This window comes from Rhipicephalus sanguineus, chromosome 2, assembly GCF_013339695.2.
Source record: "Rhipicephalus sanguineus isolate Rsan-2018 chromosome 2, BIME_Rsan_1.4, whole genome shotgun sequence".
Taxonomy (NCBI): Eukaryota; Metazoa; Arthropoda; class Arachnida; order Ixodida; family Ixodidae; genus Rhipicephalus; species Rhipicephalus sanguineus.
This window is the reverse complement of record NC_051177.1, coordinates 227,033,762-227,056,459: the sequence shown is the minus strand read 5'-3', so window position 1 is coordinate 227,056,459 and position 22,698 is coordinate 227,033,762. Positions and strand designations below refer to the sequence as shown.

At 46.9% G+C, this 22,698-nt stretch overlaps 1 protein-coding gene across 1 annotated transcript in view; it reads left to right on the top strand.

Annotated features, from left to right (window-relative positions):
* The window catches only part of LOC119384144 (zinc transporter 1), a 73,668-nt gene that overhangs the window by 21,985 nt on the left and 28,985 nt on the right, over window positions 1-22,698 (top strand). The window contains exons 3-4 of the mRNA XM_037652437.2: window positions 4,413-4,635; window positions 20,370-20,655. Coding sequence (XP_037508365.1) covers window positions 4,413-4,635; window positions 20,370-20,655 — 509 coding nt within the window. The remainder of the gene's footprint in view (window positions 1-4,412; window positions 4,636-20,369; window positions 20,656-22,698) is intronic.

Genomic DNA, 22,698 nt, shown 5'->3' with positions numbered 1-22,698 from the left:
TGGCCCAACATGGTTAGTTGTTGTCGTCCGAAGTGACACTTTGATGAGTTCAGTTGGAGACCGGCATTGCGAAAAACAGAAAGGATGGAGGAAAGACGTTCGAGGTGAGTTTCAAAGGTCGGGGAAAAGACTATAACGTCGTCAAGGTAACACAGGCAAATTGACCACTTGAACCCACGCAAGAGAGTGTCCATCATCCGCTCGAAGGTGGCCGGAGCGTTGCATAACCCGAAAGGCATGACCTTAAACTGGTAAAGGCCGTCTGGTGTCACAAAAGCGGTCTTTTCGCGGTCCATGTCGCCGACAGCAATTTGCCAGTATCCTGACCGAAGGTCGATGGAGGAAAAGTACTTAGCGCCGTGGAGGCAATCCAGGGCGTCGTCAATGCGCGGGAGCGGGTAGACGTCTTTTTTAGTGATCTTGTTCAGATGTCGGTAGTCTACGCAGAATCGCCAACTGTTGTCCTTCTTTTTGACAAGAACTACAGGGGAAGCCCATGGGCTAGAGGATGGCTCAATTATGTCTTTGGCGAGCATCTTGTCGACTTCCTTTTGAATTATGATGCGCTCAGTTGGAGAGACGCGGTATGGCCTTCGATGGACCGGAGAGGCATCGCCGGTGTTAATGCGGTGCTTCACAGCGCAGGTTTGCCCTAATGGACGGTCACAAAAGTCAAATACGTCCCAGTATGATTGAAGGAGGCAAAAGAGCGCGTCAGCTTGGTGCGGCAAAAGGTCTGGCGCGATCATTTTTTCCACATCAGGAGACGGACTTGCTAGAGAAGACCGGACAGGCTTGTAGTTGGAGGGAGCAAGATCATAGGGGGACAAAGCTGAGATAACGCATTCGTCAGAGGGCGTCAGCAAGGCGAGGGCAATTCCGCGTGGGAGCACTTGTGGACACAGAGCAAAATTGAGCACAGGAATGCAAGCACGGTTTTCACGTAAGTGAATAACAGTGTGCGGAAACGTAACACTGTGCGTCAAGAGAATGGACGTGATGGGCGCGAGCACATAGTCGCCATCAGGTACAGGTGGCGAGGGCGCTACGGCGATGCAGGTCACTGTTTGCGGTGACAAACGTACATGTTCAGCAGAGCACAGACGACCTTGGGCGACAGTGGGCGGATCAGTCGGACACGGCAGGTCAAGTTGCACAGTACCAGCTGAACAGTCAATAAGGGCGGAATGGGCAGACAGAAAATCAAGACCGAGGATAACATCATTGGTGCAGTGGTTGAGAACGGTGAAGAGAACGGAAGTTTGGTGGCCGGCAATAGTAACGCGCGCTGTGCAGACGCCAATGACGGTAGCTGCACCGCCGTCAGCAACACGAACACTACGTGAAGGGGCTGGAGTGAGGACTTTCTTTAAACGGTCACGAATATTAGAGCTCATAACAGAAATATGGGCGCCAGTGTCAACCAAAGCTGTAACAGGTATACCGTCCACTTCAACATCGATCAGGTTCTGATTGGTAGGGAGCGTCAACAGAGGAATTTGAGGGCAAGTCGTACCAGCAGCGTCACCCGTTAGTTTCCCGAAGGAAAGCGTCGGGTGTAGGACGGGGACGAGGAACGACGTGGCGGAGGGGACTGGGAAACTCTACGTCGTGGGGAAGGCGAGCGGCTGTACTGGGCGGTGGTCGTAGTGGTCGGGACGTAATTTGCTGAGTCGTCGCGGCGTGGCAGTACTTGGTTAGAAACACGGGCTGATGAGTGGAAGTTGTTGAAGCTTGTCCGCGATGGAGAGGTCCAAGTGCTTCGGCAATGACGCGAAATGTGTCCCACTCGTTCGCATCGAAAGCAAATGGGCCTGTCGTCAGGCGTCCTCCATGCATTTGGGTCACGGTTACTCGGAGCAGGGCGGCGGTAGTAGGCGGAGGGGGGGCTCAAGGTAGGCGGAGTGACCACGTCGGGACGGTGCACAGAGCAGATCGTCTGAAGGCCCGCGTTTTCCAGTTCTTGGCGCACAACCGTCTGTATGAGGGATATGGTCGGCTGAGGATCACTGGGTGCCAGGGCTCTCAAGGGTGCGGGCGATATAGCTTCAATTTCGCGTCGAACGATTCGGGTAATGTCACCGGACAGGGGGGTGGGTTGGGTCTCTATACGAAGGTCCTCACACGTTGATGTCGCAGCAGTGTTAGGAAGACGGGCGAAGTGGTGGGCAATGCGACGGCTTTTAGCCTCTTCGAAGCGTCGGCACTCAGTGATGACATCTTGGACGGTCGAACAGCCTCTGAACACAATGAGGTTAAATGCATCGTCCGCGATGCCCTTGAGCACGTGCGCTACCTTGTCAGCTTCTGCCATGGTGGCATCAACCTTACGGCAAAGGGTCAAGACATCCTGAATATACGCCAAGTACGACTCCGTGGACGTCTGGACACGCATACCAAGTTCTCTCTTGGCGGCTCGCCTGCAGCCGGCAGATTGGCCAAACACCTCGCGTAACTTCGTCTTACATACGCTCCAGCTTGTGAGCTCTTCCACGTTGTTGTTGAACCATGCCTTGGCCGTTCCTTTCAAGTAAAATATAAGGTTTGCCAGCATCGAGGTTGGGTCCCACCTGTGATTTTCGCTCACGAGCTCGTAGAGTTGAAGCCACTCATCTACGTCCTCGCCGTCAGTGCCCGAAAAGTTGCCAGGATCACGGGGTGGAGCGGCCACAACGACCACAGGCGAGGTGGGTGCCGTTGGTACGGTGGGCGCGGCTGTTGACGCAGGATCCCTGCCGGTAGACATGTTTGAAGTGGCGACTTGGCGGCCGCTGCGGAGCTCCGTTGTGCGTTCCTACCCCGCACCTCCACCAAAATATTACGTGAAGGCACACAGGGAAGCAGTGCGTATTTACAATATATTTACACAACGCTTAGGCGTTAGACAAGATGGCGGAGGGCGTGCCGCACACAGCAACATCACGTCGTCTTCTTTCGTGCCTTCCTTGCTTCGGCAGTGTGAAACATTCTTGTAACAATATTAATGTTTATGAAATGCTTCAATGATGTGTTAAACTCCAGGAGTCACGTGGAATATTTTGCCATCTGCTCCAAAAACACCCATTGCTGCTCCAAAGCAGCATGTTTTCTGCTCCAGAATCTGCTCCAAAAAGCAAAATGTCACTCCTATCACTGCTCTCATCAGGTAGCCGCCAATAATCAACTCACCTTGCGGTTACCCTGTTACTTACCCATGGACGCTATTTTCATTACCTTGGGAGGTCATTAAAAAACTTAAAAACTCATCATAATGTGGATGGCATCAGTACTAAGTTCCTGAAAAAACACCGTTGAATACTAGTCCATTATCATGTCATGCACTTTTTTCATAGTCACTTCAAAATCCTAGTCGACTTGCTGGTAGGAAAGATTGTGCCAGTCCACAAGTCACACACAATCCATCAAATTTCCATCTGGTTTCACTCGCATCTGTCCCTTGCAAAGTTCTTGAACGGCTTTACTCACCTTGTTAATTTTGTCCAGTTTTTCACACCATCCCAACATGGTTTCTGCAAGAATTTTTCCTGCAAAATGCAGCTTTGCGTTTCTTCCTTGATTCTCGATTTACCACAGACTGTATTTTTTTTAGATTATTGAAGGCATTCCACAAGGTCAGTCATCAGTTACTGCTTCTTAATTGAGCTGAAACAATTAAATGTAGATCATGACTTGGTTCACTGGATTCGAACCTTCCTTTCTAACTGAACGCAGTTTGTTTCTGCTAATAGTGTGGGTTCACCTGTCCAGCCAGTGGGTGATTCCCAAGGCTCTGTGTTGGGACCAGAGTTGCCAGGTGCTACCCAGCTAACAAGCAAATAATCATTGCAAAAGAAGCCCCAAAAAACGGCGCGACTTTCGCAAAGAAGCCAAAAAGAAGCGGAAATGTAATGAATGTTCTCATTCTCGGCAATATTTTTAATTATATTTTAAAAACCACGAGAGACGCCGTAGTGGAGGACTCCGGAAATTTCGACCACCTGGGGTTCTTTAACGTGCACCTAAATCTAAGCACATGGTCCTCAAGCATCTCCGCCTCCATTGAAAATGTGGCCACCGCGGCCGGGATTTGATCCCGCGACCTGTGGATCAGCAGTCGAGCGCCATAACCACTAGACCATTGTGGCGGGGTTTTCGATGCACAGAAAAGAACATGAAGTAGACAAACTTAATGAGGAGCTCTCTGTTACGGTGTCACCCATTGGGCAAGGTGGTATACTGCACACTTTCATTGTGATATGTTTTGACTGCTTGTCGATCAGTCAGGTATCGCTGTAAATATGTGTTTGCAGGCATAGGCACCAAGGATAAGATTTGTGTCGTAAAAGCCGAAATATTCAGTTGAGTGCTTACGCATTTTGATAGATTGAACTGTGCTCTTACCAGGTTACCGATGAAAAGTGCTGCTCTTGCAGATGTCTCCCAAGAAATGGTCCAAGAACACGTTTGGCTGGGCTCGTGCCGAGGTTCTGGGGGCGTTAGTGAATGCGGTGTTCCTCGTGGCCCTGTGCTTCTCCATTCTTGTGGAGAGCCTCAAGCGCTTCTACAAGCCCGAGGTCATTGATGAGCCTAAGCTCATCCTTTATGTCGGTATTGCTGGCCTCATCGTCAACATGATTGGCCTGTGCCTATTTCGTGGTGAGTATGTCTTTGCATTCAGATCGGCTAATCTTGGCTATGTTCATCTTGGTTTTCAGTAGTTATTCAACAACGTAACTTTTTCTGGTCACTGAAAGCTGTGGTTTGTTGCCTCACCAGAGTGCAGATATGGACTGCATCAGCAGTCATATTGCGCAATCTGCCGTGTTGAAAGGAACACCTCGTCATGTTTGTACTTACACAGTCTGTACTGGCAGGTCTTGATATTTGCTTGAAAACTAACAGCACAGCCTTGATCTGGGGAAACATTCCACTCATCTTGAGCCAAGATGGCCACCGTGCAAACTGTGCCTTCATTAAGGCACTTTGTATTAGCTCATTTTCTGCATCGGCACATTTATGGGTGAAGCAAGTGACAGCTGCTTCAAGCCACGTGTCAGGAGTGAAATAAGTCACTAAATCTGTACTCATATCTGTCACTATGGTTTCTCTGTTAATATTTTTTCAGCTACTATAGATTCACACAGATTCTTCTTTGGGAGTTGCCTACATTAGGTGTATGCATAGAGCTACATATGTAGCTGGTTGTGACCCTGCCTCTTATGCTGTTTTCAGGTGGCATTATCGTGATGGCAATTTTTGCCTTTTTGCTAGCACTTGTCGGCACCTGGAATGGAATGGAATGGCCCCATGGCAGGTGCATACCGTGACCACTGAAATTCGTGTTTGTCATGAAATTTTTGCAGTCGTAATTTTTCTTATGCATGCGAGTCCGGCAGGGGGCTTTTATTCCATTACCACAAAATTCAATGAGCCCTTCATAGAAAGTGTTCTTTTTCAAAAATTTGTTTTACACCGTTGGTGCGTCCATTTGCGTGCCTCAAATGTATTCCAATTCTGCAAGCATGGCTGTCTAGCCTAGTGGTTAAACACTTGCCTCCGGAGTCTTCAAACCCAGCCCTGTCAAGATTTCTTTTTTGCTTTACTAGTTTATTTCTTTGTGGTGGTTTTCTCATTGAGTTGGCATAGAAATAACTGACCTTGAAGTTTCCAGCACATTCCCCTTGCTTTGTCTGCAGGTGGCGTATTACTGCCGACCCCTTGCATGCGGTAGTTTAGCTGATTGAGGTGTCACAAATATCGGCAAGCTTTGTGAGGAATGAAACGTCTCTGATAATGCCTTGTTGCACGGATTCGAACCTATGAATCTTGACTCTGAAGTGTGGCCGAGTTCGCTGGATGGCCATGTCTCAGAGGTGTTTGAGGCCCAATATCTCTGGGCTGCCTTGATGATTTGCATTGCTTTTGGTTTCAAAATGACATGAGATTTTACTGATTTTGAATGGTGGGACCGGTACGTTTACAAGCTGTCTGCGTTGTCTGCGCACGTCGGGATCGCATGTTGGATCACGTTGGTACGCACTGAAGGTGTGGAAAGCATGCTTCGAACTGGGCATCGATTACAGCAAGAAGATGAATGAGTGTCTTGGTAGTTTTATTATGGTAACTACAATAAGTGCATGGACATTGCATGTGTGTGAATGTTTCTTTCTTTATGAATGAAACTTCTCCACCATTGCTTTAAGATTCTGCAGGACAGCTTGGCCACACTGTACAATTTGGGTAGCTACAGCCCAGAGAGCCTGTGCTCGACATCGGTTAGTGGTTGCCATGATCCTATGGAAAGACTGCTGTTTTGCATAGGCGTGTGCAGGGTTCCCAGAGGACCTTTCCTAAAAGTCGCACTCGCCACCATGCGTTGGCGCAGTGCATCACTGGAGAAAAAAGTGCTGTACTCCGTTGTCTGCTTTAGCCACGCATTGAGGTTTCTCATAATGCATGTGGTTTGTCACTCCACATGCCGTCTCCGAACACCATCATGCGTCTATCACATGTTCTTACGTTGTGCTGGTCGTCGTAAGCTACAGAGTAAGCTATTTTGCACTTGGCAAGGCATGTTATGTGGTGCTATTGAAGTTAGCACCAACAGTGTAATCACTTCGCTGACAGTTCTGCCTTTCATAGTGTGGCGTGAGTTTGTAGCTGTGGAAAACTGCTTGCTCATACCACGTTCACGCAGAGTGAGCTCCTAAGCTGAACGAATCGCTGCTAATTTTGGGAGGATATCACGCAGGAATTATCCTCCCAATCATACAGAGCTTTGCAGTGTGCGTGTGTTTGACAGCCCACGTTTTCTCTAAACTTTCATTGTCGGACTTGGACAGCGCATCGTTGAACCCGATACGCTGTCAAGTGGTGATGCGATTGTGGAAGCGAACGTGCAGCTCCTTCTCGATTGCCAGGTTTGCGTCGCACGTGGGGTCGTCCAGCTACGTCAAGGCAAAGCAACTCTGCTTGTCACCAATTTTAGCGTGGAGCACACGACGGTTGCTTTCATGGACAACGACACGACGGTTGCTTTCAGGGCACGACGGTTGCTTTCATGGAAGACCTGGACGACTTAGCCGAAGTAAGCAATGCCCTCCGACTCATTGCCAGAATGGAAACTAGTGAAGTGAAGTTGGATATAAACAACAAAAGCAGGAGAAGCTACGTCCAATACTCATGCAATATGCCGAATGCTTTTCAACGCCGTTAGTGAAGCATCGCATAATTACTGATGAATCAGCTCTCCGCCAAAGTCCCTACCGCGTCTCAGCGCAAGAACGCGACGCAATCAAGGGACAGGTTGAAGAAATGCTCCGCAACAACATCATTCAACCTTCCAAGAGCCCGTGGTCTTCACCCGTGGTGTTGGTGAAAAAGAAAGGCGGCACTTTACGCTGCTGCATCAATTATCGGCGCTTAAACAGCATCACCAAGAAAGACGTCTACCCGCTTCCGAGAATCGACGATACCTTAGACCGACTCTGTGGCGCCAAGTTTTCGTCGATGGACCTCAGGAGTGGCTACTGGCAGATCGAGATGGGCAAGAGGGACCGTGAGAAGACTGCCTTCATCACACTGGATGGGCTTTACGAGTTTAAGGTTATGCCGTTCGGCCTATGCTCAGCACCAGCGACATTTTAGCGTGTCATGGACACGGTGTTGTCTGGGCTGAAATGGCAGACATGCCTCGTCTGTCTCGACGACGTTGTCGTTTTTGCATCTAACTTCGACGAGCATCTTCAAAGGCTGCAGACCGTGCTAGAGGGGAGTAAGGCGTTGGGACTCAATCTGAAGCCTATGAAGAGCTCCTTTATCTAGGACACGTAGTCAGTTGGGAAGGCGCCCGCCCGGATCCTCACAAGACGGCGGCCATTGAATGTTTCCCGACTCCCCGTGACAAGAAGGCTGTCCGTAGGTTCCTGGGCCTCTGCGTACCACAGGCGTTTTGTAAGAAATTTCTAACGAATAACCGAGCCGCTCACACGGCTTACAAAGCCCGACGTGCAGTTTAAATGGCAGGAGCCCCAAGAAGACGCTTTTCACGAACTTGAAAGACGCTTGCAGTCACCGCCAATACTAGGACACTTTGACAAAAGCGCTGAAGCCGAGGTCCACACAGGTGCAAGCGGCGTGGGACTCGGTGCAGTGTTTATTTATTTATTTTATTTGTTACATACTGCTGACCTGTTTACCAGGCCTTAAGCAGGAATGGGCATACAGAATTGTTCACTACAAAAGCAACAGAAATAGCATCACACAGGCATAGTGACGTGGGTAATAATTACAAAAACTATACAGAAAACACGATATACCATGCAAAAAGCATATATTAGAACATTGTTGCAATGATTTAACCCTTAAATGTCTGAATTATAAAAGCGTCTAAGAAAAAAATTGTTCTTTCACTTTTCAGCTTTAAATAGCAACCTTTAATTGTATCCGCAGTTTTATTATCCAAAGTGCAACTTTTAATGCTTACTTTTAGGTATGTCGTGAATTCGCGGCACTTAAGCCAATGTGTAGCTCAATACAGGGATATGTTCAAGGCAACGCAACTATGGCATCGCCGCATCGATCTGTTCAGGGCAATGCAACTTGGGGTCATCATTGTTGATTAATGCAAGTTTGACTTTATTGTCTCCCAATGATCACGTGACATCGTGTCGGCCACCGTGTGGGCCCTAGACTCCGCCGCCCAGTATAGCCGACGACAGCATGACATGAATATGACTGCACCGAGAAATTGATCTACCTCGTGATGAGACAGAGCCACTTCTTTTTTTATGACTTTTCTGCGTTGCAAACAGATATCCCTGCTCAACGATGTGATCCATGAAGGTGGCATAAAAAATTCCTTGAAATATTCAATATGAGCTCGGACAGTGTCACATTGAGGAAGAGCGGTTTTCCAGTATGGCATTTTCCTTTGTTCTTGACAGCCCCGCCACGGTGGTCTAGTGGTTATGGCGCTCGATTGCTGACCCGAAGGTCGCGGGATCGAATCCCGGCCGCGGCGGCTGCATTTTCGATGGAGGCGAAAATGTTTGAGGCCCGTACTTAGATTTAGGTGCACGTTAAAGAACCCCAGGTGGTCGAAATTTCCGGAGCCTTCCACTACGGTGTCTCTCATAATCATATCGTGGTTTTGGGACGTTAAACCCCAGATATTATTATTATTATTATTTGTTCTTGACAGTGTTCTTTTCACTGCACTGCACGTTTTGCAGAGGCACGTGGTTGGTTTACCGCATCTTCGTCTTCATCCTCACTGCTCGATAGATAGACACTCGCGCTCGTGCATGAAGATCGCGATCGATATCGTCGTCTTCGCTGTCACTGAGAAACGTGTCGTCACTTTTATCTTCAGGTAGCAAGCGCGTGCGAAGCCGTTTTTTCTGTAAATGGGCTGACGTCCATCATGAACTTGTCATACCAGCAGTCATCACTGACTGACTCAAATGCCGGATGTCGCGAATTCGCGACATACCAAAGAAGGAAGGATCGCGCAAGAAAAAAACGTACTTTAAGACAACGTAACATGTTGTGTGCAACGTCTTGGATGTGTGCATATTGAAAACATTTTATAGGAGATGGAACATACGTCTCTCAGGCAGAAAACAACGAAGAAGTCAGAACTGTTGCACGTGCTCCACGCTCTCCACCAACTGATACACAACACTGCGTTCCAGCTTGGAATACCTTACATGAGACGGCGTTAGATGTCTCAGGCCAAGGGCTACATTTGCCGCAAATACATGACAGGCGGCGTTAAAGGCAGCACGCGTTTCGTGTGTTACTTGGAAAATGTCTTTCAGTATGTCACGAATTTGCGACAACCGGCAGTAAAGGGTTAAGAAAAACAAACAAGAACATTGCAACGAATAACATGATTTTACTCACTAAAACATATTGAATGCAAAGCGAAATGTTACAGATTTCTGAAAAATGTGTGGTTATACAATCAATAATAGCACATTTTGTTAATGGTTGTTTAGTGCTTTTAAAAATAAATCAAGTGTTGTACATTCCACAACATCGGCTGTTAGGCTATTCCACTCACGGGTAGTTCTCGAGAAAAAAGAAAACTTGAACGTATCTGTGCGATTTACGTAATCTACAACTTTCTTTGAATGACATGAGCGCACAGCACATTCGACCGACTGCTTAATATGCATTGCTTTGCTGATTCCAGTTTTGCCATGAAAAGTGACGTAGAAAAGCCTCTCCGTTCTTCTTCTTTCTTGTAGTTTTTCAAGCTCCGCTTTAAGCAAAAGAAGTGAAGGTGATGTGCACCAGCTATAACAGTTAAACACAAATCGAGCAGATTTTCTTTGAACCATTTCTAGTTTTTTATATTACACATAGTAAACGGATCCCACACAGCAGCTGTGTACTCTAACGTTGGTCAAATAAAAATTTTGTATGCGAGAAGTTTGATGTGTGGTGTGGCATTTACGAGCCTCCTTCGCAGGTAACCAAGCTTTTTCATGGCCTTTCTTTCAATATATTCAACATGTTCATTCCATTTTCAGTCTGATGTGAGTATGAGTCTTAAGTATTTGTGTTTAGTGACCTACGATAAAGCATGACCATCGATGTGGTAGGTAAACAAAAGCGGTTGTTTCTTACGCGTAACTCTCATTGCCACTGCTTTTTTATAATTGATTGTCATCTGCCATTTTGTGCACCACGTTTGAAGCGTTGCTAATGCTGTGTTTCTTGATCACTATAACCATGAATTTCTTGATATAATATGCAGTCATCTGCAAAAAGCTTTATTTTAACGGGTAAATTTAGCACAATGTCATTAATGAATAACCGGAAGAACAAGGGCCCCACAATTGACCCACCTGACTTCACAGGGGCGGAGGTCGAGGTTACACCATCAGTTGTCACACACTGGCTTCTCATTGAAAGGTAGGCTTCTATCCACGCAAGTAATTTGCCATTTTTTAGCATTGGTTTGAGTTTTAAGTAGTAATTTCCGGTGACTCACACGATCGAAAGCTTTTTCGAAATCCAGTAATATGACGTCTACTTGACCATTTGCTGCTGCCAGGTCATGAAACGTCTCGATAAGCTGGGTTATCGTAGAATATCCTTTGCGAAAGCCGTGCTGAAGGGGGGTAATTAGGTTATTACTTTCGACAAAGACAGTCAGATGTTTGAATATTATATGTTCTAGAATTTTGACACTAGAACATAGCAAGGAGGTAGGCCTAAATAAGGATACAAGCGAGTGGTCATCAGTTTTCGGTACTGGCGTGATCTTGGCGTGCTTCCAATCTCAGCGCGCGAAAGAGAACATTTAAAGATAATGCTTAGGTGTTTGGCACTCCATTCAGCATACATTATAAGAAATGCGTTAGGTATGGAGTCGCTTCCTGGCGATTTTTTCGGATCGAGATTTAGCAGAAGCGATAAGACACCTTCTTCAGTGATACAGACATCATCGATAGGCGGTATGACGTCGTAGGTAGTGAAATCAGGGGCAACGTCATTATCACGCGTGTAAACTGAACTGCTATTTCCCTCTCATCAGTTATAAAATCGCCGTTAATGGATAAGCTTGACACGGGGCTGGTGAAAGGTACTGCCAAAACTTGTTTGTTGACGTCAAGAGAAAGTTTGTCAAAACCTCACTTTGATATTTTTCTTTTGCGTTTTTCAAATTGCCTTTCAGTGTATGACGCAACTCTGATATTTTATCCAATCCAGACAACGATGGCTGTTTTATTTGCTGCTTTCTTGCCTTTTTGAGCTTGCACCCTAGGCGTACGATTTCTTTCGTCATCCAGGGGCTGGACCGGTTTAATACCTTGCGTTTATGAGGAACAAAGTTTTGAATACATTTTGTTACTAAGTCCTCGAAAAAGCACCACAGTCGATCAACAGGGCATTCATTTTCTTTGGAAGGCGTTAGGAAATAGGAATATAAAAATGGTCGAAAGTGTCTACAATGTCTACGTCACTAGCACGCGAAAACACAGGTACAACGGTGGTCTTTTTATCAGGCTTTTTAGCGAAGCATACTTGAAAGCATAAGGATACAATTTTATGGTCCTAAATGCCGTCGTAAATTTCTACTATCTGACTGCGGCGATATAGACCTCTGCTAACAAGAAACAGATCTAAGACCGTGCTAGAATCGTTTTGAATGCGAGTGGGTGTTTTTACAAGCTGCGTTAAATCGTGGAACAGCAGAACATCAAGAAAAGGTACAGATACAGTGGAGAGGGCATGTGGAAATTCTCCTGACCAATTTACCATTGGAAAATTAAAATCGCCACCGATTAAGACGTTGCAACTATTTGTTTTATATTTACACAAAAATTCGTTTGTTCCACAAACTCATCACCACAATTGGGTGGATGGTAAAAGCCCCCAACGACAATATGTAGCTCGCCTAAAAACACTTTGGCAATAACACATTCAATTCCTTTAATATCGGGTAATCGCATCACACATAGCGATTCTCGAAACATAATGGCGACACCGCCACCGCGGGAGTCTCCGTCATTACGGTATATTTTGTAGCCTGGTGGCGTTACTTCATAATCCCCAATGTCTCGGTGCAACCATGACTCTGTAATTATTAGCATATGCGGCTTGTGTGCCATTACTACACTTTCTAAATCAACAACCTTGTTAACCAAGCTACGGGCATTTATGTTAAGACAGCAAAACTGTTTAGTTTCTTTGCTTTTATGTCACTGCTTATCACACAGCCTGCTACTTGATTCAAAAGAAGCACAGCCTCGAGCAAGTCATCGCCTACGGGAGCAGGTCTCTGTTAAAGGCTGAAATGAACTATTTAATGACAGAAAAGGAATGCCTCACTGTGGTTTGGGCTGTCACAAAATTTCGGCCGTATCTTTATGGGACGCACTTTAAAGGAGTCCTGACACAAAAATTTTCGTCCCGCATTTTTTTACTGCAGTGTGTTGCTGGGGGCCTGTTAGTCATAACACGGCACATCGTTTGCCGCAGTGCGCGACAGATAATTAAGTACAAGCTCCTCATTACCGACACAGCCTCAGTTTCGGTTTGACAGAGCTCGAAAAACGACAAGCCGTCGGGTGCAACTATCACCACCTAGCGAGTGAAACCCTCGGCCACGTGAGCACACAGAACAGTGACGCATTTCCGCGCGGTCTGTCGTCGTCGGGCTCATCATCGTCTGATCGCGACGATTTTCTTGCGGCAGGGATGGAAAGAATTTTCGACGTGGCGAATCACTTCAGTTCGACCCGTGGCAAGGAGCGATTTGTCGGGAAGCGCGTCAAAACAGAAATGGCGGCTACGACGTCATCATAACTTGTACCGGCTGCAACGGTTACGTAGGGGAAGTAGGGGGTCGCCTCGGGTCACCTCCGAGGGTGTCAATGCACCAGGTGCGGCCTATAATGCTGGATCGCGCTCGCGAACTTCAAACTTCATATAAAATACCTTCCAAGCTTTATTCGCTGTCGATATTTTGCAGATGGTACACGCACTTAGACGGGAATCGACCCAGCAGGCTATCTCGGCCACGAAATTTTGTGTCAGTACCCCTTTAAGGTCGTCACTAGCCACCATGCTCTGTGTTGGCTTGCTAGCCTAAGGGACCCTTCAGGTCGTCTTGCTCGTTGGAGCTTGCGACTGCAGGAGTACGATGTCACCGTCCTCTATAAGTCGGGACGAAAGCACACAGACGCCGACTGCCTTTCAAGAGTCCCCGTTGATACCACTGTGCTACGCGAAGACGACGACGATGCATTTCTAGGGCCCGTGGCTTCTGATCCTGATCTACACGCCGTGCTTGAATACCTTGAAGGCAAGAGTGATTCGCCACCAAAGGCATTCAGGCGCGCGATTTCATCACTGTGCATTCGCAACGACGTACTTGTAAAGAAAAACTTCACACCTCACAAATCCACATACCTGCTTGTGGTGCCAGTCAATCTAAGGCAAGAGGTTTTGGAGGCATCTCACGACGAGTCGACGGCAGGGCATCTGGGGTTCACTAGAACTCTAGGAAGAATCCAAGAAGAATACTATTAGCCTGGCCTGAACGCGGACGTCGCACGCTACGGGAAAACCTGCCGAGATTGCCAACGTCAGAAAACACCGCCAACAAGGCCCGCCGGCCTCCTGCAACCAATTGAACCACCGAAGAAACCGTTCCAGGAAATAGGGATGGATCTGCTTGACCCCTTTCCAACGTCGACCTACGGGAACAAGTGGATAGTGGTAGCAACAGACTGCCTGACACACTACACTGAGACAGTGGCATTACCGTACGGCAATGCAACCGAAGTCGCTAGCTTCTTCATGAGGAACATCGTCCTCCATCATGGCGCACCCGAGGTCCTTATCACCGACAGAGATACGACATTCACCGCAGACCTCACGCAGCAGATCCTATGCTTGAGCAACACTATACATCGGCGAACCACTGCCTACCACCCGCAGACAAACAGCCTCACGGAGCGTTTGAATAAGACACTTGCCGACATGCTCGCCATGTACGTCGACGTCGAGCTTGGGATGAAATTCACCCGTACATCACGTTTGCGTACAACACCGCACCACAGGAAACAACACAAGTGACACCTTTTGAGCTTGTCTTTGGCCGCCCAGTCACGGCCATGCTGGATGCGATGTTACTGCAGGTCGACGACGAGAGCATTCATTCGATGACGACACCAAGAGTACACACCCGGTGATCGCGTTATGGTGTGGACACCAATTCGCCGCCGGGGTCTGAGCGAGAAGCTCCTGCGCCGGTATTTCGGGCCCTACAAAATAACCCTACGACTCGGCCCACTAGTCTACGAAATTGTGCCTGATGGAATTGCACAATCCCAACGGCAACGCGCGCAACCTGAAATAGTTGACGTCGTATGCCTCAAGAAGTTGTTTGAACGTTAGCGGACTAAGAGACATTCCCATCTCTCAGATCTTGTTGCATGCTAGATTCATTTGTTGCATTTTCTCGGTTTGTTTCTATTGTTTTAGCATCAAGACAATGCTCTTTTTCGCGGAGGGGCAATGCCACGTGCGTTTAAAAGAAGCAAGACTGCAGTGTCTTATCGGACTCTTTGTTATCAAGCGTAGCTAATCGCCAGCCCGAATGTGACGCAAGGACAAGAGACTGCCGCATACGCCCCCAGGCAGTCGTCTACCGTCCTCGTGTGATTCCTTCACTTTACTTTAGGGCACAAGTTAGCCCAATAAACACTCCATAAGTTTATTGCCGACGTAGTTGCTGTTTTTGTCTGTCTGGGCGCCGGCCAGCTCGCTGTCACTTACATGACAATATGTTTTGCATTGTAAAAAGAAAGAACGACATACATTTTCTTTCTTTCTACATTGTATCACAGTGTCCAAATCGAAATGCCTTAAACAAAATGCACTAACAGTGGTTATACATGACTTCTTTTTCGCAAGACGTACACGGACACAAGGAAAAAAAGAGGCAGACAACACGGGCGCAAACTCACAACTGATTTATTTTGAACAACAAACTGTACTTTTGTCTCCATGTATCACAAACACCCCCCACCGGTGGACCCAGGAACACACGAGATAAACTAAAGAAAACTTATTCACCGCTACGTCATGACAAGAAGCAAGGAACAAACAAAATTTTTGGACGAGTTCACGCATCTGTAGGCGGATTGTTGCATGTGCCTTTCAAGAAGTCGAATTCTTTATCGGAAATTGTGACGGAAGCTTGGCTAACACACTTTTCTCCCATGATTCTAATATGGAATGCTTCAATCAACTCCCTGTTAATTTTTTGCCTGTGAGTTGACAGAATCTTTGTGTCTGTAAAAATTGGTGCACACCCACACGACCTGCAATGGTCAACCAGATGTGTTCGTCCTGAACTACGTAATGCAGAGTCATGCTCCCTCAACCTGGTGTTTATACACCTTCCAGATTGCCCAACATAAGATCTGCTGCAGCTGAACGGAACCTGGTATACCACTGCTGTTTTGCAAGATCGGTAACGTTGGCTGTTTCATCTGGCAGCTGTTATTGCTCTGTGTAGTGCCGGACTCCACCTTTTTTTCAAAGTCATGGACACAACTTTGACAGCTAGTTGGGTGCTGTAAATACCGAGGTTACGCAATATCTTGCTGCTACGTTCTTCAAGCCATGGGACAACCTATGAACACATGGGAGAACTGCAAGCTTCCTTTTTTCACTTTGTAGCCTTCTGGGAATTCTTTCCGTGCCTTTTACCACTGGGATTAGTTTTTTGCAAATAGTGTTCAGCAAATGGCTGGGGTACCCAGCTGCCCTGAGCCTGCTTAGCTGGTCCTGAGAGCTGGATCCAACCTCCTGCACGCATGACCGGAACAACGAAGATCCTGGCATGAGGATTTTTATTATTTTTGAGTGACTAGATGTGACGTTTAGCAGCGGTTTCTTGGCTCGTGGACTGTACCGCCAACACACGCGATCTGCCTTAAAGAGCAACTTGATGTCCAAAAACTGTAGCGACTTGTCTCGTGCTAATTCTATTGTAAATTTCAGCCCACAGCAATTCTCTCTAAAAACCTTGAGAACATTGATGACATTCTGGTTGTAGTTATCTTTATGTACGAGTACAAGATAGTCAACATAACGGAAAATGTGTTCTGCGGTCCCTGCTAGACTGTCTGACACTTTTCTATCGACGCGACTGAGGAAAATGTCACTTAGGATGGGTGCTACAGCCGACCCAATACACACATCAGCCTTCTGCACAAATAGGTCCTTGCCAACGTCAACAACTGTGGACTGTAAATAGACCATGAGCTGTTCCAGAAATGCCTCCACTGTTAACCCGCACTTTGACCGGAAATCCAACTCGTCGTTCTGTTGCACACTTTTACGCTCTCCATTAGTTCATTATGTGGAAGCGAATAGTAGAGGTCTTCCGCGTCATTACTCGCCGCACACAGGCGTGAAGGGTTATCGTTGCGAAGGAAGTCAACCAGGGCTTGCGAGTTGCGAATTCGGTAGGGGTCATTAATTTTTAGGACAGACAACTGTCCCTGTAGGAAGCGGGAGACCACCTTGAGCCACGTGTGTCTTTCTGATACGATCGCTCAAAAAGGAACGTCATGCTTGTGCGTTTTGGCAACGAAAAAGCTGCATTCCTTGTGCTTTCTCGACAATAGCTGAAGTGCATTCTTCTTTACTTTGGCCGTCTTGACTGTCACTTTTTTAAAATTCTTCTCAACGGCTGCGCTAGCCTTTGGTTATACACTCCGGCAGCTTTTATTGGCCAGAAGTATGTCTCTGTGAGATGTGTTGCGGTGCGCCCCCACAACTCGCATTTTGATGCATTAACACAAGTCACAAATATGCCCTGCCTTTCTTCACAAAATACTTAGCGATCCTTATTTTCTCAGATACATGGCCACCGAAAGCAAAGTATGAATTTTGGTTGTGAGCGTGCTAGTATCAGCTACCATTCACGGACACTTCCTTCCAAGCGTGCATTCTTTACTTCTCGCTAATATCAGGCAGCAGCACCTCTCCTGTGCAATGCTTGCGTGATATTAGCGTTTCAGTGCCTGTGACCCCATAGCCGTTGGGACATTCTTTTGCGCTTTACCCGCTTTTTTCTCTTTGCTAGCTGCACCCTAGGAGGGTACAATAGAACATAAAAGCTTGCGTACACAAGCTGCTTTGCTTGGGGTCCCTGGCATAAAACTCTCATCTATAAAAGAAATTGCAGGGTGTATGCTTGCGTGTGATCTCCGCCTTTCGCTTTTCACTCTCATTTATCATCATCAGCCTGTCTACACCCACTGCAGGGCAAAGGCCTCTCCCATGTTCCGCCAATCAACCCGGTCCTGTGCTTTCTGCTGCCACGTAATACCTGCAAACTTCTTAATCTCATCTACCCACCTAATTTTCTGTCTCCCCCTCACGCGTTTGCCATCTCTTGGAATCCAGTCAGTTACCCTTAATGACCACCGGTTATCCTGCCGACGTGCTACGTGCCCGGCCCATATCCGTTTCTTCTTCTTGATTTCAACTATGATGTCCTTAACCCCCGTTTGTACCCTGACCCACTCTGCTCTCTTCCTGTCTCTTAAGGTTACACCTATCATTTTCCTTTCCATCGCTCGCTGCGTCGTCCTCAATTTAAGTTGAACCCTCTTTGTAAGTCTCCAGGTTTCTGATCCGTAGGTAAGTACCGGTAAGGTGCAGCTGTTATATACCTTCCTCTAGAGTGATAGTGGTAGATTGCCATTCATGATTTGATAATGCTTGCCGAATGAGCCCCATCCCATCCTTATTCTTCTAGTTATTTCACTCTCATGGTTCGGCTCCGCGGTTACCACCTGTCCTATTTAGACGTACTCCTTTACAACTTCCAGTGCCTCGCCACCTATCGCAAAGCGCTGTTCTCTGCCAAGATTGTTCTACATTACTTTAGTTTTATGCATATTAATTTTCAGACCTACTCTTCTACTTTCCGTATCCAGTTCAGTAATCATGAGCTGTAATTCGTCTCCCGCGTTACTCATCAATGCAATGTCATCAGCGAATCGTAGGTTACTGAGGTACTCTCCATTCACTCCTATCCCTAATTCTTCCCAATCTAGGGCCCTGAAAACCTCCTGTAAACACGCGGTGAATAGCATTGGAGAGATCGTGTCTCCCTGCCGTATGCCCTTCTTTATTGGGATTCTGTCGCTTTCTTTATGGAGGACTATAGTGGCTGTGGATCCGCTGTAGATTTCTTCCATTATGTTTATATAGGCTTCGTCGATGCCCTGATTCCACAGTTCCCTGATTCTCATTTATAGCTGTGCTTAAACGTCACGCCAAGTACAAAGTATGGCTCAGCAAACCTTTGATAGATTTCACAATACATGTCATAATTATTTTGCTGGTGTGATGTCTCAGCAAGTGCCACAACTCGTTTGCTTCAAAGGGTCCCTACAGATGCCCGGAGAAAGTGGATGGGAGATTTTTCCGTCGTGTCATCATTATGCGAGGCCAGTGTTACCACCCATGAAGTGAGGCATGGCACAACCAAACATGCCATTTAAGGACATTCTAATCGAAAAAACTATCATACGCTGAGGGCTGCCAAAGTGTAAACCGTTCGCCACACCCACTCCGTCTTCTTGTTCTTGTCTAAATAGTGGAACAAAATCTGTGCATGCTTCATTGTGTCGTTATCACAGCTTGGAACACAGTGCACGTCAGTCCGCCTCATCATTTTGGCAGAACTGTGTCACTGTACATAGTAATAACGCGGCACAGCTATACATTCAAAACACGCCAGCACATGCACAGAATTTGCGAGCATACAGAAGGAAAAACATTGGGCGAAGGGTGGCTCGCTCTTTTTTCCCGTAGGGCCCTGCGTGCCCACCAGGGGCTAGTGTGGCACTGTGACTTACGGAGGCCTGCCCCCCCCCTCCAGTGGTCAAGTCCAGAAGACGACATGCTTCACAATGGATGACAAAATGAAAATAGAGCGATGACATGCTTCCTCGCAGTTGTCTGCCTCTGGTCCCTGGCTTTTCAGGAGTAAGGATCGATAACAGTTCTTGGAATGAAACATCAGGGGACTCTGGCTGTCACTATCGTCAAAGACCTGCGTGGCCATAACCTATGTCAGGACAGCTGTGACTGAGTAAAAGTATGGGGGGGGTTGTGCGCATGCCTTACTGACAGCTAAAGGGTCACTGAGCTAATGCAGTCAAGTGCATTGGCGTTGCATGTGTGCATATTTTACATATTTCAGCATCTAGCACACAGCACAAGGACAGAGTGAAAACCGCCAAAGACCTGTGTTTGTTGCTTTTCACTCTGCCTTCCCTTGTGTTGTGTTCAGCCCAGAGTTTTGCTATTTCAAGTTACTTTCAAAATTGAGTTCTGACACACAACAGTTGTGTGTGCTTGGCCCATTCCAGGTTAACGCTGTAGCACGCATTGATCGAGTTGCTGTCTGTGAATCCCTTTGGCAGCCCTATCCAGCAACTCCATGCACTCTTACTGGAGGCATAGAGTAGAGCTGGCTTTAATTGAATGCCCCTTTTTAAGTTGTGCTTGCTTTGACCTGGGCATTTTGGCAAGTACTTGTAAACATCAAGTACGTTGCTTCACAATATATATTCATGTGTAATGATGCATATCAAATGACCACATTTTGTTTTATTGCTTTCCTATTTGTATAAAAAATGCCTCAAGTGTTGTCTGTTAGTTGTCCTGTCAAAATGCACGCCTCCAGTCAAGCTGCTCTTGGTAGCTTTTAGCCCGGGAGGATATTTTTATTGTTTACTAGGAGAATAATAAAGTTGAGGTTGTTGCAAACAAATGCCTAGAAAGAGGGTTTTGCCATGGTCGGCTTTAAATGACGTTCAATCACACTGGCACAGAGCACGGCCACAGCCACAGCCGGGGCCACCACCACAGCCTGCCCACAGTGGAGGAGGTTGTGCTTCAAGGCTTGGAGGAAGACATCAATGACAACCGATTCCGCATCGGGGCTGACGCTTCCGGCCGTGACACAGCACCGTCATCGACAGGTGGCCAGCTCAACATCCGCGGAGTCTACCTCCACATCCTGGCTGATGCCCTGGGCTCGGTGGTAGTCATCATCAGCTCACTGGTCATCTGGCTCACCACCTGGGAGCAGCGGTACTACGTCGATCCTGCCCTCAGGTATCTCCTGCTTCATCACTGTCTGCTACACTGCTCTCCTTGAACGTGCTGCACAAGCACAAAAGCAACCGGTTCCTTCTTTCATGTCTGTGCGGCACGTCAGTAGTTCAGCATGAACCAACTAGTCTGCAAAGAAAGTTTTACTGCTCTCCTCGTTGTCGCTTGCTTCTGCTCACAGCGAATGACCCTCATCACCATCCAAGATGTTAGGAATACTGCACTTGCAGAATGCACTCACTGATATCCTTCTGCTGTCCACTTTGTCAGTTGGCTAAGCACGCTAAATGTGGCAGCCACTTTGTACAATGTTGCTTGTAGCAGCATCCAGCAGTTGCAGTTAGTTAGCTTGCCATGCCTCCATGTATAATTGCTAGATCCTTGCTGGAGCGCAATCTTTTAGACATGAGTCAAGTTGGCGGCAAGAACCAGAAAGAACTCCCTCCAGCACAGCATTCCCAGACCGTCTTTGACCTAATCCTGACTCATGGCTCTACTTGTCCAGCCATTTTCATGAACACACATAACGTGCTTTAGAAAAGTGTTGATTTGCGCAAGGTGATGTATCCACTGCAGTAGTTTTTCACCATAGAATCTTTAAAAATCACACACGCACAAAAGGCACAGGAAACCATATGAAGAGCAGTTATGTCCTGAAAATTTGCAGGTTTGTGGAGGATTTTCTTGTTATAGAAAAGTCACAGCGTCGTCACAAGCCATGAATGCAACAAGTGATAGTGTTATACGGAGTAAGGCCAGCAGCTTTAGGAGCAATTTCAATACCAGTAAACATGAGCTTGCTAAGTAGCTGTGCTGCGACGTAGTCAGAACCGACCAGCTTCATGTAGAACAGTGGTATTGATGACAAATGGCTCCTGTGGGCTGAGCACTTTGGGCCATAAAGGCCATCAGATGGTTTGCACAAGGCAATACTAAATGTGCACTGTCCACAATATGTGAAGACTACTTCTGCAACCCACAACTTGTTTTTCAACAATGTGTGCTCTTGCCGTATCGAGTGCAAGCAATTTGTGTAGGCTCTGCATGTTGCCACCCCTTTCTTGCTTTTCAGTAAACACTTTCTTTTCTTTGAAGGATTACCATTGGCTGGCTATAGAATGTTTTCATTGCTTCATCACAAACGTTTCGCTTCCGTTTTCATTAGAGCTGTGTGAATAGCAAAATTTTGTGTGGGAAGCGAATTCAAATATTGAAGTGTGAGTGCGAATTGAATCGAATATTTCTCAAATATTTTTCTAATACTTGGAAACGAAATTGCAGAAAAAAAAAGTTGGAGCGGATTCCTAAGCATATTCTTATGAGATAGCAACATGAAAGTGTTTCTTTTCGCTAGGTTGATGAAACACTGGCGGGGTGGTGTTTCATATTTGTCTTATCAAAAATGAGGCAATGTAGGGGCCGAATTCTATTTATGTACATGATTTGGTGCAACCAAAGTGTTGCCGACAACACTTTACACGTGATGGGCAAAGATGCCATTTCCTCAGCCTCTCTTTCTCTTTCAACTTCTGTGGAAGCCCAACTGATGTGGCGCACAAGGGTGTGCTCCCTTCAAGTCCGGAGTTCCAAATCTGCCTCGTAGACGTCGATATACAAGAACATCTGAAATTTTGGATACTAAAAAGCTTAGGTGTCCGATTTTTCGGACTGCCTGCCCAAATGTTAGGTCCAAAACAGCATTAATTGAGCCCCCACCTCTGCTACATCTTTCATCTCCATGTTGGAACCAGCGCTTTCTTGAGTTAATACATTTGCGACAGTGGCGCAGCTTGAAAGGTAGTTTTACCGCAATACGGGGGTCTGTTGAGGTGAAGCATATTGAAAATCTAAGGACCACTTTCAATCAGACGTTGACAGTGTCTTGGCTAAGTTCAGCCGTAGCGCAGCTTCAAAGGCAGCTTTGCCGCAATACCGGGGTTGAGTGAGGTGAAGAATATTGAAAATCTCGGGGCCAGTTCCAGTCGGACGTTGCGTCTCGGCTAAGTTCGACCGCAACGGAGCTTGAAAGGCAGCTTTGCCGCAATA